The sequence below is a fragment of the Echiichthys vipera genome, assembly GCF_963691815.1.
Source record: "Echiichthys vipera genome assembly, chromosome: 18".
NCBI classification, from domain to species: Eukaryota; Metazoa; Chordata; class Actinopteri; order Perciformes; family Trachinidae; genus Echiichthys; species Echiichthys vipera.
Window position 1 is genome coordinate 7,270,070 of NC_139843.1, and position 17,481 is coordinate 7,287,550.

The 17,481-nt window shown below is 43.6% G+C and overlaps 1 protein-coding gene across 1 annotated transcript; it reads right to left on the bottom strand.

The window, feature by feature from the left end:
* Nucleotides 1-760: 760 nt before the first annotated feature.
* rgs9b (regulator of G protein signaling 9b) lies at nucleotides 761-17,354 on the bottom strand (the record flags this gene model as incomplete). The annotated part of the gene is made up of 19 exons (XM_083933194.1): nucleotides 761-923; nucleotides 1,779-2,173; nucleotides 4,292-4,409; nucleotides 4,793-4,875; nucleotides 5,007-5,145; nucleotides 6,393-6,480; nucleotides 6,598-6,713; nucleotides 6,797-6,910; nucleotides 7,627-7,688; nucleotides 7,861-7,890; nucleotides 8,708-8,770; nucleotides 10,358-10,439; nucleotides 10,532-10,608; nucleotides 10,683-10,741; nucleotides 10,824-10,875; nucleotides 12,137-12,243; nucleotides 12,356-12,406; nucleotides 14,269-14,365; nucleotides 17,286-17,354. The coding sequence occupies 19 exons, from the start codon at nucleotides 17,352-17,354 to the stop codon at nucleotides 761-763; spliced, it is 1,965 nt and encodes a 654-aa protein (XP_083789320.1).
* Between the last annotated feature and the right edge of the window lie 127 nt (nucleotides 17,355-17,481).

Here is a 17,481-nt window from a genome sequence, read left to right on the forward strand (position 1 = left end):
GTCTTTTGCATGTGAGCTTTAATTGTTAGTGGCATCCCAAATTCTGACATAGAGTATAGGCCAACTGTATATATTTTGTCTTACACGCAAATCAGGAAGCCCTCAGGATTTCTCCTGAAGCTTCAGCGACCCCTAGTGACGGTCAGGAGTGCCGTACCATCAGACACAAATGATGTCCTCTGTATTTAAATCACACACTCACGGTGGGTTTTGTCCTGGCTGTGTGAAGAAGGGTTTTGAAACAGCCAAAAAAATACAATATCAGATATAAGAAATATCATTGAACAATTACATGAATAAACAATCAAATTCAAAAGCCTTTTTTGGTGGTGGAAGAGTCGCACGAGAGGATTTAGGGCTCAGCGGTAAACGGCTGTGGAAAACACACTTTATTTTTGGAGAAACTGTGTGAAAACTACTGTGTGGTCAGTGCAGAGGAGGATTACACTCCAGCAGACATGAAACTGGATCCTTCCAGGCCTATAGGCAGAGTGTGTTTGAAGCTCTAAACATACAGTAGGTTTCTTTTTGAGGAGTTAAACTCGGACACACTAAGTTGATGCTCAGTCTAAACAGCCGTGGCTCGGTGGTGAGCACGCGACCACATATCCACAGAGATGTGACTCCTTTATGCTCCGTATGAAATCTTTTATCTCTGTCAGAACATGGGAAAAACCCGCCTGCTCAGACAGACACGTCCGACCCGTGCGATCGAAAAAAAACGTCTTTTTCTTTTTTATACCTGTGGAAATTCAGCTGATTAGCCCGTCCCGTTCTGTGGAGTGAGGCTCTCCCAGGGGCAGATGATCTCTTTGGTTCCCACTGCTCCCCGAGAGGCGGCCCTGCTCTCCTCCTCCTCGTCCTCGGACTCTATGGGGTAGATCCGGCACTCTGGAGGAATATCCACCTTAATCTGGAAAAAACTGCACGGTCGCAGAGAGGACTCGGTCTGACATGTGTCTGATATCCATGTTCTGTTAAAATACAGAATCGCTCTACTCCAGATTATTGGATTTGAAATTTAAAAGACAGTATGACCTTTAAAAGTGTCAATTTTGACTTTTAGCTTTAATTTGAGGGTGTTTACATTCCCGATAAACTCCTGGATGGATTTGCTAGCCTACTAGACACAGGCACAGGGGCCCAAGGGGTCAGGGGTCCTGACTCACAGAGTGATGCTGGAAAAACAAATGTGCTTAAGACGTTATGTGAACACAAGCAAACAGTCCACAAAACGACTACAGAAATGCAAAATGACCACAGAAAGACAACAAAAGACTAAAGAAATGACCCATAACACATAAAAATGACTACAAATGACTATGAAGAGACACAAAAAATTCTACAAAGACACATAGAACAACTAAAATAGATCCAAAATCACCACAAAAAGACACAAAATGACTGAAAATTGATGCAAAGTGACAAAGAAAATTGATGCAAAACCTCAAGAAAACGCAAAATGACCACAAAGAGACCCACAGTTATATTTAAAAGGGATGCAAAATGACTAAACGTAGCCTCTATGAGACAGGGTGGGGGGGATCTTACGTCTGTGTCCAGAGCCCACTGTCTTTTAATAAACTGTGTAGACTTTGTAGTTGTTTTTATAAACCCCCCCTTACTTTAAGAGGACAGAAAGTAATTGGATGAGTTTACGTGTAATCTTAATTAAATCACATTTTAAGAGTAAATGGATCGAAGAGAATCTGATGCAGAGTAAGTGAGAGGAGTGTTGTTGTTGTCGTGTGCAGCTCTGTAATGCGTCTCACACTCACTTTCCAATCCGTCTGGGTGGAGCCTGACTCGGCTGATCCGGGCTGATCGGCTGAATGCGGCTACTTGTCCCGGCGGCTGAGTGACATTTAGGAGACAGGCTCGCGAACACGTTGGCCGGGGTGCAGCCGCGCTTCAGCAGGCGACGAAGGGACAGAGCCATGCGAGACTTGGACACGTTTCCACCTCGAGCCGCGGGGTTCCCGTCGCCTTCTCCGTCACCGGCCTCCCCTCGCCGCTCAGAGGCCGAGGTGCTGTCCAAGGCCACGCTGATGGGGGACGGACAAGCCGGGGTGTGCGTCAGGAAGGGGAGAGAGGGCGAGGCGTCGCCAGCGGGGAAGTCACTGATGCCGGAGTAGACGGCGAGGTGCGGGATGGGAGTGGTGAAGCGACACAGCTGTGGGGTCAAAGGTCAAACAGACACAAGTGAGAGCGGGGGGGGGGGAAATGGTGCACATTTTGGAAAACGTTCATTTAAATGTGTTATACTTACTTTATGTTCAGAACACATCCACACCAAGAGGACACTCATGAGCAACACGGGACATATTTGACTATAACCCAACTACAGTTTGACTACGTGGAAACAAGTGAATGAGTGACAAGACAAACACGTAAACATGAGGTGGTTCGTGGGTGTTTTTATTGACTCATGACTGATGACGAAGACAACACACAGTACAATACAGAGCGCTGCATGAGTGACGGTGGACGGTACAACACTGTCTGATGAGAAACAACATGACACACAACAGCTGCAGCTCGTGTGGACAGAAATGTAACACGTTTGATTTCCGATTTACGGGACGAGATACTATGAGATACTATCACTTATCGCTCCTTATCACTTATTTAGTTTGTACTTATTTTATTTCAATCTGCTGCTAAACTGCACGCTGCGTATTGTTGTATATTGTATTTACCTACGTTTAACCACAATGTCTGTTGCACTCTGTCACATTTAGTTATTGTTTGATTTATTTTATGTTTTATGCTTTATTTTGATTTGATTTCTGTTTTTATGCTTATTGTCACTCTGATCCTTTCACATCTGTGTATTGAAACTGTTGCACAATCATTTCCCTCGGGATAAATAAATAAAGCTTCTTGAATCTTGCATCTTGAATCTTGAATCTTGAGAGGTCGTTGGGGAGCAGATCCTTTTCAATAGTCTCATAATTGTTTCTTATTCATACTTCTACGTAACAGGGCTCTGTAGGGCTATTTAAACACTGTGGTTAGAGGTTCTACGGATTTATCTATAATGTTTCATGTTATATAACTGTTTACATATTTACATGTAATTCTATATATTATGCTTGTACAATTCTTTGTTTTATAGCTATGCCAAGGATATTAAAGAAAGCATTTATTTATAATTTGTGATTTATATTTAATATAGATTTAAATCCTTGCTATTTTATTATTATTATTATATATTTCTATGTCATTTTTACCATTATAATGTATTTTTAGTTAATTTTTCCTTCTCTGCACTGCTATGTAAATGAAATCTCAATCCTAATATACATACTAATGTGTATATTTAACACTGGTTTTAATACAATGCACCTAAATTACAACTGCATTTTCAGTATCGCACAATCCCCATAACTAATAACTTTTTTTCTAAAGAAACTTACTTTCTGCAGCACTAACAAACACACCAGCGTGACAGTTGTCTGCAGGGTCGGGTTTGAATAATGTGGATCTGTCAACTAAGAGTTGTTGCATAGATCTTAATAGAATAGTGATTATTTTTACATTATTATGGATATGGATGTATCTGTAGATGTTTAAATATCATTAAACCTGCAGCTTCTGGTCTCAGCTGAACACAACATGGACGTATTTTCAGCTTCTATGTTGATTTGATGAACAAACAGTTGCTTATTTATGCATCCAGCAAACACAAAGTAACACTAGTCTTCATTGGGAGTTGTGTTTCTGAATATAACTCCAATGTTCACTCTTCTTTCACCCCAGTTTTTGGTCTCCACAAAGGGAAATATCTGTCCCTTTAGCTGCTTAATGCTCGACTAAGTTTACCAGCTAGACACAAACTGTCTGTTTGGTGTTTAGCATGAGGCGTACAGTGGGTTTTTAGAGCTTTTCCTCCTAAATCAACACTATAAGAGCAGTGAGAGTGACCCAAAACAGTAAAGTTGTGGGCTGTAAAACCAGATCGATGAACAGAAAGATGCTATAAAACTATCTAGAGTTTAAGGGAACTACAGTGAGGGGATAGTTCTCTGTGGGTCTATCACTACGAGCCCCCCCCCCCCCTTTCACATTAAACATGGTCATTTGATTGTTATGATAAAAAGTATTAATTATAGCAGCTTTAAACTTAAAGTTAAACAGCATTTAAACATAAACATCATCTTTAAGAAATAAACAGCGGCGTCTTTTTAAATGAATCCCCTAAATAATCAATAAAAATTTGTGTTCATTTCTTAGGAGGACGAGGAGGAGGAGGCGCCTCCTTGCCCTGCTTGCTGAGTTTGCTCATGACCTGTGTGATGTCAACATTGGCGGCCATCTTGGCCCTCTGCTCCTGCTCCATCTGCCGGAGGATGATGGGGCTGAGACTGGGCCGTCTCTTCTTCGCATTGTGCTCCAACTGGGCATCACTGAAAGACCACAAACGAGAGAAGGAGAGGGGGGGGGGGGGTGGAGAAACAGGAGAGAGTTAATGAGAAAGGAGGTAAATAAGCAAAGAGGAGAGGAGAGGAGGGGAAAGACAAGGTGAAAATTAAGATTTGGAGAGTGATGGATGTGGTCGTTTCAGGGAGACTAATATCAGCCAGACAGATGAGAGACATAAACTTCTGTGTCCCAGACCAATGTCACTCCTGAGTCATCCTTCTTTTCTCCTTCGATGCACCTGTTCTTTATCGGGCTGGTTGATAATCAAACCAAAAGATTATTCCCCATTTAAAACAGAGCTGATTTAAGCTCAACTTCCTCTGAAAGAGTGCCATTAGTTAAACGCAAAAAAAGTGAGATTTAAAACCTGAAACGGTGCTCCTCAGGACAGATGGCCTTCTTCAGCGTGTCCTTAAACACCGGAGATTTCTGGTAGCGACCGTACGAGTCCTGCAACGACACACGCAAGCTCATCATGAATCAGTGCCTGCTTGGTAATGGGTGAGGTCAAGCTTGCTAGGAATTATAGCACATCACCGTTATCTTGTGTTTAAAGCCCAGATGCTGGTGTGTTCACTGACCTTCTTCATGAGCATGTAAATGTGAGTTTGGGCTGCGTCCAGGACGTATCTGTGCGGGTGCTTCAGGCCCTTCACCGTGATTTCCATCGTCTTTCCGTCGATGTTGATCCACCGCGGTGCACCACGCGCCAGGAATGTCCTGGAATCAGGAGAGTGGAGGAACCAGATAAACGTTATAACACTAGCATCATTTTCTGCACTTCAGGACAAATTGAGGGTAATTGTACTTTACTTATTTGTGATCTTTTCATGCCACTCCGAAATCGGACTAGGTCACTTCTGCAAAGGTGCCCGCGTACAGTTATTACACCCAAACTCTCGCCAGTCACGTTCTCGGTCATATCCGTACGACTGGATATATCACTCTCAGTAGAATCCAACACATCTCCTTCCTTAGGGCACAACGAGGGGCCGTCATGCGACACTTCTTTCAACTTGTTGTAAATTGCGCAAGCCATAGACCGTTGCTAACCTGACTCAGCCAGATGGATTGATTCGCATAATTCGCATTTGCTCTGCATATCCATCTGGGAACTATTGGTTGCTTATTGGATAAACCAACATAGGTGGTGATAGACAGACAGGCCAAATCAACCAATCAGATCAACGAAGCGTATGACGTACTAACAGACATGTTGAATACGTACACAACATGTCTGTAAAGGACATTTGCCGTTTGTGTAACGCAATTTTACGGATAAAAGGCACAATTTCAGGTGCCCGGTCCATATTTCAACAGAAGGATCCAAGAGAAAAAAGCATTAGCGAGCAGCTCGCTCAATAGCTGCGTTCATCTCATCTGTGGAAGCCTCCGTGGTGTTTACACTGAATAGTCTCTTCTCGCTGTGTCGCGCTTCGAGCCCCAAAACCAACGCTGATTGGTTCGGTCGCTTGTGGAACCATCTCCAAATTTTCTCTGCCGCAGGTTAGCAGACTCATCTAAAAGTAAAATACAATGGACCTTGTGAGATCTGGATGGTCTGGCGAGGTTAGATCGCTGCCGCACTGTCACTAAAACAACCACCACATCCTGCATACATGTCCTTCTTGGGGGCACATCAGGACGCAATAGTGCGTACTTTATAAACGATATGTGGTCAAATGTGTCCCAGCCCACCCTGGCATGCAGTTTGATTCATCATATATCAATGCGTCTTGGGTGGTCGTCTTGTAGGTCCACTTAAGATCCCATCTCCCCAAAAGCTTTTTAAAACCAAGTGTTAACAGGTTAGAGTGCATACATCAATGAAATGTTAAAAAACATAGTGAACAGTCTAAAGCACAAACATCCAGTTTACGATGATTTAAAACGGTGAAATGCTGCATTATCGCCAACCTCTATCAACATTCACCAGAGATGACACAGAGAACAAATGAAGACGTTACTTGTAGATATGCTCGGCTTTCTCTCTCATCGTCGCGGCCTCGCCCCATTTCAGATCTTCGCAACCCTCCCAGAATGCCAAGTTCTCACCTAAGACGGTTCAGAACAGACACAGACACTCATACAACCGTCCACATCTGCAACACAACAAGTGTGCGACACTTCTGTAATCAGTCTTGTGATCTAGTGAAAAACACATCACCGTACCGCTGAACTCTTTCTTCAAGAAGAGTCTGAAATCATCTCGTCCTCGCGGGTCTGAGAGCAGCTCTGCGAAGCTGAACGTCCACCTCTCCACACGCATCTTGGTTGGTATTTCCACACTATTGCACACAAACGAACACAATGATCAAGTTTTTTAATTGTCCCATGAATATAGATGAGGTACCGTCCGCCGCTGACTCACTTGGGCATGTTCAAGGTCCAGTACGTGGCATCGTCGGTGAGCCAGGGGTTGCTGGGAAGACATTTGGAGAGGAACGGGTCGTGGCTGTTGTAGGTGGCGCAGTACTTCACCAATCTACAAGAACAAGGAGAAATAATTCACTGTCAATCTAATGTCTGTAATACAGAACGAAGGAAAGAATGAAGTCATAGCAGCGCCATAAAAAACACATCTGTGAAAAAAGAATCAAATAAAACACGTGGAAATATAAAGAGGAATAAATCAAATAAGTCAATAAAAGCTTTGAAATATAAAAAGAAAGAGATAATATCAGTAAAAACAAACATTTATTTCTGTATATATTTATTAATTTTATTTTTTAAGTATGTTGTTTGCATTTAAATCGCTCTTTTTTTACCTAAATATTAAATCATATATATTTATATTTGTATTTTTTTATTCCGTATTGCTTTTTACATTTTTTTTAATTTCTTTATTATTTTATTTATTCCTCTATATATTTATATATTTATTCTTTTTTTTCACTATGTGTCTCCTTAATTTTAGGAGTGAGTTATTATGTTAACATTAGTCAAAGTGGTTTGTTCGATAGATAGATGGATATTAAACCAACAGATTTTAAGGACTCTAAGACTCTTCCTAATTGCTCATCACATGCTGAACCTACAGTTACTGTATCTATATCATCTGTGCATGACTTTCACCTCTCCTACATTTGCAGGTCCGTCAGTAGAGACGTTATTTTGAACAACACTATATGATGAAGCCAATCAAAAGTGACTGGTTCATCACAGACAGAAGCAGACTGGGAGTATGATGGACCATCTTACGCGCCAATGGACACCGACGACTTCACTCTGGGCCTCATGATGGACTGCTGGGTGAAGATCATCTACAAGGAGGTGGAGGAGAGAGGACATCTATAAAACATGTCAAGAGAACACATCTGTCTCCATGGATCACTAATGTTGAACACAACGTTGGTTTAGATCCGACAGGAGGATGAAAAGGATTGAAAAGTCAAAGAGTAGACTATAAATTAATAAATATAAGTTCTCACTCACGATTCTCTCGTAGAAGTCGGGTGTTTTGGCCTGGGGAAGAAAATACATTAAATGTTACATGTTATATGACCCACACATAGGTATACATATGAATCTACACAGACGAAGACACACAAAACATTGTGTTGTGGGTATTTGCAGGTGTGTTTGTTTTTTAGACCCTTTGAAATTAAGGTATTTCATCATAAAAAGTTTTTTTTAAGGGTTAAAAGAATCGAATTACAGCAGAAGTTAGATTAAAGGTTAAGCATGTAGTTGTGACGGTCAAGGTTAGGTGTGTGTGTGTGTGTGTGTCTGTCTGTGTGTGTGTGTGTGTGTGTGTCTGTGTGTGTGTGTGAGACTGTCACTGTATTCAGAATAAATTAGGGGGTTATGCATCAAATAAATAATTCCAGTATTCCACTATTACACGGTTAATTGTAAAGTTGTGTTAACCACCGCATTAGTAGATCATTAAATCTTAAAGTCAGGTAATTGGCTGTGTGTGTGTGTGTGTGTGTGTGTGTGTGTGTGTTTGTGCGTGTGCGTGTGTGTGTGTGTGTGTGTGTGTGTGTTTGTGCGTGTGTGTGTGTGTGTGTGTGTGTGTGTGTGCGTGCGTGTGTGTGTGTCTAACCAGCGTAAAGGTCTGACTACAAAAAGAGAGCAAGGCCTGCAGAAGAGAAGAGAAGAAAAAAAGAAAAGAGAAGTTAATTTTAGTAAAGTTGAGTGATTAAAAACAGCAAACAGGAAGAGGAAACGGAACGAGAGAAGTCTCTGCTGCACCTGGATTCACGCATTAAAGCCTCTTACTGAATAAACCGTAAGCTGATTATTATGGAACGATGTCGCACGGAGACTCACCTGTTACCTCGTCTGCGTTAGGATCTATCAGGCGATCCAGTCCATAGTCCATGGCGCTGACTGTCCCTGGCTACACACACACACACACACACACGCACACACACACACACATATAAACAACAAAAAGACAATGAGTGTTTACCAAAAGGACTCCTTCATTAAAGCAGATGGCTGTTTTAAAATGCTAATCGCAGGCTGCTAATGTGTCACACTTTTCCCGACCATCTGAGCGAACAAGAGGCCAGTCGCCGTGTAAAACATGATTTTGGGAATTTACTGTTTGTCTTTACAAATACAGCTCGGATCACAGTAGTTTGTTTGTTTCCAGTGGAGGCTTTAACAGTGTATTGACTATTTACCATTCACCAGCAGGATCTGTCTGTCCCTGGATTATGATATTATCTGAGATTAAAAACTGACTGTGACTGAAGAAGGAAGAGTCCGTGCACAGGATGCAACTGTCACAAGGGAAAATCAGCAAAACGTAAATCCGGATTTTATGCAAACACCATTTGTCCTTTTCATTTTTGTAACAAAAGGAAGTTATAGAAAGTGTTGTGTGGAGGAAAAAGTGTAATTTGCTGTTGCAGAAAAGATTCCCTTTCTTGCAGTTAGATAAAAACATAAGTCCCTCATGTTTATATGTTTAGCACACAGGTTAGCCTAGCCTAGCTTAGCACAAGGCAGCAGCTCAGTCCACAGGTGAGTTGGCTGGGAACTGGAGGGGTTCAAGTCCCTGTGTGGACCATATATGGAGCGTGGACTGGTGGCTGGAGAGGTGCCAGTTCATCTCCCGGGCACTGTCGGGGTGTTGTTGAGCAAGGCACCGAACTCCAAACTGCTCGGGGCCCTGGTCACTGGCAGCCCCCTCGCTCTAACATCTCTCCATTAATTGCACGTATATAGGTCCTGATTGTGCATGTATTTCGGGCCAGTGTGTGTAACATGATTAAAAATAATAGAGTGAAAAAATTGAATTTCCCTGTTGCGGGACTAATGAAGTAATTCTTCTTCTTCTTCTGCAAGGTTAAAATAAAAACGGGAGTACTCCGGCTGAGCTAAGCCCCGAGTTTCTTTTGTACCAATTAGTTTTAGGTCGTTTGATAAGATACTAATGTACAGCATGTAGGGAAATGCAACACACTCACACAATGTGACCTGAAAGAATAAACATCCTCAAGATGATGTAACACAGCAGGACCTGCATTAAGGCCCTTAGCCTATCAGTTGCTTAATTGGGCAATGAAATTACCACAAACCCGATGACACACGTTGAACTTGGGTCTTTCTGGGACCCTGGAGCCTCCGGGCTGGAGGAAAGGAGGTAGCCCCCACGCCTGGTCACTTATCCAGCCTCGTGAAACAAACTCAGACCCACACTGCCACAAGCACGAGGTGCAAACCGCTGCACCACATTCTCCTAAATTATTAATCAGTGGTGCCCTTTTCCCCTAACTGGACATGTAATGGTAATGAGGCATCATGGGTAGAGATAATGAGATACCCTGGGAAGTATAGAGCTGACGTGCAGTTTATTTTCAGACGGCGCTGTCTGCTGATATGCATGAAGCTGTATCCTCTGTGTGCAGTACATGTCTGATAACTATCTGTGTGTGTGTGTGTGTGTGTGTGTGTGGGCGGGTGGGTGTGTTCTCACCGGAGGTCTGTGAACCACCCAGTAGGCTCTCTCCTGGCAGTCAAACACCACACGGTCCGGCTTCTTCCTCTCCTTGGCAGCCCTGCGAATGGCACACAAACGTAGCGTCGTAACACCTTCTCTGTCTCCAAACTTAGGGAAACTGTCTCGTCTTTGAGTTTCTCGCACACCGACCTGTACTGCTCTTTAGCTTGCATCACTATGAAATCCCATTTATGATTCATCCACTTGTGAAGACGGTTATAGTGCTCCTGTGGACGTAGAATAACACCTCAGAAAGGGCCAGCGGACAAAATGAATCACTCTCATTAAGTCTGGTTCTCACCTGCTCATGCACCTCCAGGATCCCTTTCTTACGTATGTTTCTTTTCGCCAGGTAGATTGCTTCGATAATAAAAACGGCACACGTGAGTGCGGGTGACAAGACGTGAGATAAGATGTGTATTGAGACTTCTGTCACACTCACCGTAATCTGTATCCTCAACAGGCCACTGCTGTGTGGGCCAGAAGTACGGTGTCTGGAGAGGACAAAAGTCCCTCATTCATAAATATGTTTGTTAAAGACCAGACTCAAAAGAAAAAGTAATGTATTATTGCTTAGGAAACCAAAAGAAGACCAGTTTGAGGTTTGGTATTAAAGGAAAAATAGATTGTAATGGCAAACACTCTTCTCTTTGAGGGGTGGGCAATTCCGGTCCTGGAGAGCCACTGCCCTGCATGTTTTAGGTTTCTCCCTACCCTAACACACCTGAGTCTAACAATGATCAAACTGTGACGAGCATCAGCTGCGTGATAACGAGCTAATCATTAGAATCAGGTGTGTTGGAGCAGAGAGAAACCTAAAACATGCAGGACAGTGGCTCTCCAGGACTGGAATCATCCACCCCTGCTCTAAACTCTTACAAACAGAGCGTGTTATGCAGAAATTTCAAACAATAAAGGTCCCATATTATGCTAATTTTAAGGTTCATACTTGTATTTTGGGTTTTTATAGAACATTTTAACATTTCTGTTTGAATATAACTGTATTCACCCTCTGTGAATTTTAGCGACTGTCTCTTTAAGACGCCCTCCTGAAAAAGCCCAGTCTGCTCTGATTAGAAAACATTTCTACAGGTCTCCTATATCCGCGCTCTCAGCGTCTCTGTACTGTCACTGCAGCCGGGGAACGACTGTAACAGCACTGTAGCTGCATTTTCTACCTATATATGGTGCGGCTGTGACATCACAACCGTACTGAAGTGCCGACGGCCCGTTTAAAGACACTGTGGTTTCTGAATACGGGCTCTGGATTGAGCCTTTTGATACTTTCACAGCATTTATAAAAGCAACTCGACCTGCTTTATAATTATCAAAGACATGGAAATCTCCCTTTTTCCAATACTGGACCTTTGAGTTTAAAAGCCAAAATGACCTCCATTCCTAAGAAAAGCATCAATCATCCTTCTTTTTTGTGTTATATCTCTGTTAGCATTGCGGGTAAACTGGGGGCTGAACAAACAAACAAAAAGAAACTTCAGAAGATGCAAAAACACACCTGCAATTACACTTTATCGCCACAGGTGAACAAAAGAGAGAACAAAATGGAGATCCTTGAGATTGTAACTATAAACTGCTGTGCATCCTCTCACGCACGCATGATCCAAACAAAAACCAGGGACCCACTGGGAAAACATAACGCTATCAGTGTCGCTCACATCAGACAATGAATGCTTACTATGCATCTGGTCCAAAGGGCTATGATTTGAACATTACATCGCCCAAGTGCGGTGTGTTTACCTGGAAGCGATAGAGGGATGCATCTGCTTTGATCACTAAGCGTTTGTGGTCTTGTAGAGGGTAGATGTATCCCAACGCCACCAGCATGGAGCCAAAACTCCTCGCCTCTGCAGACAACAGACGGAGAGACGAGCGGGAATTTAACCACCCAAAAAAAAGACACTTTCAGGCGACTGAATCCGTGTGTCGTAAACATGTGTGAGCGGCCTCATCTCTCACCTTGTGTGTCTACTTGGAATCTGTCCGTTAACCATGCAATTATGTCTTCACCTGAGGAAGGAACAGGGAAATGATGGGTCAGAAGTCACAAAATATTCAGCTGCAAAGGCAGATCTGACAGCAAGTGAGAGGAGAGGAGAGGAGAGGAGAGGAGGGGAGAGGAGAGGAGAGGAGGAGAGGAGAGGAGAGGAGAGGAGAGGAGGAGAGGGGAGGGGAGAGGAGAGGAAAGGAGAGGAGAGGAGAGGAGAGGAGAGGAGAGGAGAGGAGAGGAGAGGACAGGAGGGGAGAGGAGAGGAGAGGAGGGGAGAGGAGAGGAGAGGAGAGGAGAGGAGAGGAGAGGAGAGGAGAGGAGAGGAGGGGAGGGGAGAGGAGAGGAAAGAAAATGAAATAAAATAAAAGGAAAGGAGGTGAGAGGGTAAGAACAAGGAGGAGAGGAGGAAAGGAAAGAGGTGAGAAAAGGAGAGGAGGAAAGGAAAGGAGGAAAAAGGAGGTTAGAAAGGAGAGGAGGAAAGGATGTGAAAGGAAAGGAACGAAGGAGGAGAGGAGATGACAGGAGAGGAGAGGAGAGGAAAGGAAAGAGGTGAGAAAATTAAAGGAGGAAAGGAAAGGAGGAAAAGGGAGGTGAGAAAAGGAGAGGAGGAAAGGACATGAAAGGAAAGGGACGAAGGAGGAGAAAAAAAGGGGAGAGGAGAGGGGGAAAAGAAATGAGAGGAGAGGAGGAGAGGAAGGGACTTAAGAGGAAAGGAAAAAAGTGAAAAAAGGAGAGGCGGAAAGGAGCTGACAGAAAAGAAAAGAAACAAGGAGAAGAGGAGAAGAGATGGGGAAAAGAAATGAAATAAAATATAAGGAAATGAGATGAGAGGAGAGGAGGAAAGCAAAGGAAAGAGGTGAGAAAAAGGAGAGGAGGAAAGGAAATTAACGATGGAGGAGAGGAGATGACAGGAGAGGGGAGGAAAGGAACGATGGAGGAGAAGAGATGACGGGAGAGGAGAGGAGAGGAAAAAGGTGAGAAAATGAAGAAGGAAAGAGGAAGTGAGAAAAGGACAGAAACAAGGAGAAGAGGAGAGGAGATGAGGAAGAGATGAGGAAGAGATGAGATGAGGAAGAGAGGAGATGAGGAAGAGAGGAGAGGGGAGGAGAGGAGAGGAGAGGAACAAGGAGGAGAGGAGGAGATTAAAGGAAAGAGGTGAGAAAGGTATAGGAGGAAAGCAGGAAAAAGGAGCTGAGAAAAAGGAGAGGAGGAAAGGACATGAGAGGAAAGGAAAGGAACGATGTAGGAGAGTAGAGGAGAGGGGAGGAGAGGAGAGGGGTAAATGAAATGAAATAAAATACAAGGAAAGAAGATGAGAGGAGAGGAGGAGAGGAAAGGAAAGGAAAAAGGTGAGAAAATGAAAGAAGGAAAGAGGAAGTGAGAAAATGAGAGGAGGAAAGGAAAGGACCAATAAGAAGAGGAGAGGAGATGAGGAAGAGAGGATGTTTGCGTGTTTGCTTGGTTTCATTCATTCAGCTATTTTAACCTGCATTCAAAGCTCACAAGTGACGTAAAAGTCCAGGTTTCCTCTCTCCCCCTCCTCCTCCTCCTCCTCCTCCTGTCTCGCTGTTGTTCTCTCGTTTTCTGCTACTTGCTCTTTTCCTCTCACCCGCTCAATCATCCTCCTCCTCCTTCACCTCCTACTTTTTCCCTCTCCCCGTCTCGGAGACCGCGGGGGTTGTCATGGAGATCTAATCTGTAGCTCTCGAGTTTGAGCCCGGAGCTCTGGTATCCTCCAGTGAGACTATGCAGCCACAATCACTCAACCGGCTGCTGCATAACATCGAGTGTGAACTACTGTATATGTGCATTCATCCGTGTGTGTGTGTGTGTGTGTGTGTGTGTGTGTGTGTGTGTGTGTGTGTGTGTGTGCGCTCTTTACCAGTAATAGCGTGTGGTATTGTTGTGATAACCAGTCTCTGAGGCTGTGACTTGACTCCTGTTTTGGGGTCCTGCATCTCCAGCAGCACCTTCTCTGCCTGCAAATCAATAATATAAAAAGGGGTGAGAGGAGGTTACCACGACAACTGATTGTGAGCTGGAGGGGGGGGGGGGGGGCAGGGGTCACCGTGCCCACAGGTTGCTTTGACAACAGGTTGTGAATGCAGCCTTTATAAAGGAGAAACCAGTGCAGCACACATAATGTGTGGACATAACAGTAGGTTAGATGGATTTTTAGATTTCTTTGTCTCCCTGACACAAAAGGGGGAATAAATAATAATAAACCTAAATAAACAACAACAAAAACCATCAGTATCTGCATCGACCATCGGCCCAGAATAGCACAATCAGTGCATCCCTAATAACGCATGTTCATTGTGTCTTGTCACCCTTTTAATCACCTGTTCTGCATCTTTTAACATGTTATCAACATCTCCATCACGACTGTTGTATTGTTTCATGTCACTCTCACGCTGCTCTGCATGGTTGCATGTGTTGCTGTCTTTCAAGCATGTCGTTGTGTCATGTCGTACATTTGAACCCGTACTAACGTCTCGCTGTTTCTTGTTTCTCTGATCGCAAAACTTCTCTCCAGAAGGACCGTACTTGAAAAGATTTCCAGCTGGCTATCACTGGCACATTAACAGTAATGTTGATAGATGTGCATCGTCCTCATGAACAAATTAATGAAATGAAATTGTACTCATGGGCGCCTCTCAAAGCACTCAAGGTCATGTTAGAGGCAACAATGTATCGAGACACCACAACAGTAGTAATAACAGCTAGATATAAAATCTTCATCAGTGGTTGTGGCATTAGAGAAGGTTTAGCCACAGTCGATTTAGTCCCAATAAGGAGAACCTCAGTTGTATCACTGTATCAGAACAATGATTTCTAATAAGCAGTCAGAAAGGGAAGTGGGAGGACAAGTGGAAGTAGGCTTGTTGTAAAGGTAGAGTCAGGTGTCATCTGTATAACAATGCAACTGACGGCCAAATGTCCTAAACAGTTTGGACAAGGGGTAGAAGGCAAATAATAAATAGAAGGGGACCCAACACAGAGCCTTGGGGAACGCCACATGTAATTAGACAGGACTGTGGTCTCAGATTTTATATGAACGAAGATCCAAACCAGGCAAGAGAGCAGCCAATGATATGGAAGTTAGTCCCTCCAGATTACAGGGGTGTCAACGTGATCCAGTAAAGGGCCGCTGTGGCTGCAGGTGTTAATTCCAACCAAGCAAGAACACACCTGATCCAACAAATCAACTGCGTGAAGACAATTCAGGTGATCGCATGACTCAAGTCAGGTGTGTTTTTGCTTGGTTGAAAAGGAAACCTGCAGCCACAGCGGCCCTTTACTGGATCACTCTGACACCCCTGCTCCAGAAGGATGTTATGTGAGGATGTGGAGGATGTGTTGTTAAAAGCCTTGAGTGAGCTGCTACCAACAGGGTCAGGGGCGATTTTCACCGAGGCTGTCTCCGTACTGTGAGCAGAGTGAAAACCAGACTGATCAGAAGACGGTGGAATTGTTAAAACATGATGGCGATGATGATAATTATCATTATATTCATCATGCATGACATTCCTCTTAAACTCTTTTTTGTTTAATAAAAAAAATGGGAAAATGGCATCTAATTGCCTCTCATAGATATGAAACCTCGTTCCCCTGGGATATTAAGGCTCGCCATAAACGCTTGTAATTAATACTTCCTTTTAGGCCAGTTCTGCTTGACTATGTCTCTCAACACAACTCATCTAAACACTAAATTACTGTGAACCTTAGCAGGTTAATTTAAACTACGGGAGAGGGTTTGTTTCCTGCCGTGATCTCGTGGCTTTTGTTTGACTTGTGTGGGAGGTTTGGCAGTGAGTCATTGCCCTCTAAACTATTTTTTTTTTTTAGCTTTCATATCATCGGATCTCACAGATCCCTCGGCTCAGGTGTGAGACCTGGGAACCAAAATATCACGCAGTACATTCATTTGAGTGAAAGTGAGTTTGTGTGAGAAAGAGAGAGAGAGAGAGAGAGAGAGAGAGAGCCAGAGAGTGTATGCGACTGACTCCCAGCCCTGTTTGAAGTGGCCTTGTCCTTTGAAGTCATCCTGGAGAGGCAATAAGCCGCGGGCTGAGCTCGACCAGAGTGGGCTTTCATGGACCCAAACACAAAGTTCTCCTGTAAATGAGTTAGCGTTCCCCTGGAGAGCAGGACATTGTGAGTGCTGCGTCTGGGATTAATTAAGACTAATGAAAGAGCTTTTTTCCCCCTTAATTAATTCTTTCACAGTGTTTCTAATGTCAAAAGTTTTTCCCCTGTGATAAATACGCAGCTCCTACATTAAAAAATGTGAAATGTTAGATGATGATTCGAACCCCACTCTGGCCACAGTTGCTGTCCAATACACAGCGGCTGGATTAACTTCTCTCCAGTGACTGGTTGGTTGGGGAAGATGCAAGCACTGATACTGATCCAGGCTTAATGCTTATTAAACTGAATGACCTTATCACTGTGAAAAGGTTGCAACTAAACACAGTCACATTTTCTGTGACAGACAGGGAGCCCAGTGAAAGCAAGATGACATTTGTTTGCTGTTTTGATGTCATTCTGATCAAATCTTGTGACTAAAAATCAGATGTGCATGCATAATAGAAACATGAAATAGTTGTTATCTGTTTTGTTGCATTCCCTGAGTGCCTTCTGCAGTCCAAATGGTACATTTCAGCTTTGCTTTCCACATGTCTAACCTAAATAAACACATCCACTAAGAGCATCAGGAAACAAGGATTCCCCTGAGGACCTGCAGTGAATACAGAGTTTTTCTATTTATAAGAGCAAATGCCAGGGGTTTGTGGGGGATACAGCAGACGATGACAGCCCAAGCACTGGGCAGGTATATTCTGCAGGTATAGTCCACTATCTGTGCACATCATCTGGGATGTAAATGATAGAGCCTACCTTCTTGAGACAAGCCATCCTTGGTCGATACCTCTGTCCATGATCCCGGAGAGTATTTCTAATGGTCATGGTGTCTGATGTTCACTCGCACATACACCCGTAAAACGCCACTGTCGCCTGAGAGCCCAGTGTCGTGTGGGGATGCTTGAGGGAAAGTGCAGCTGTAGACACCGATGCTGCCTTCAAGTTCTCCCCA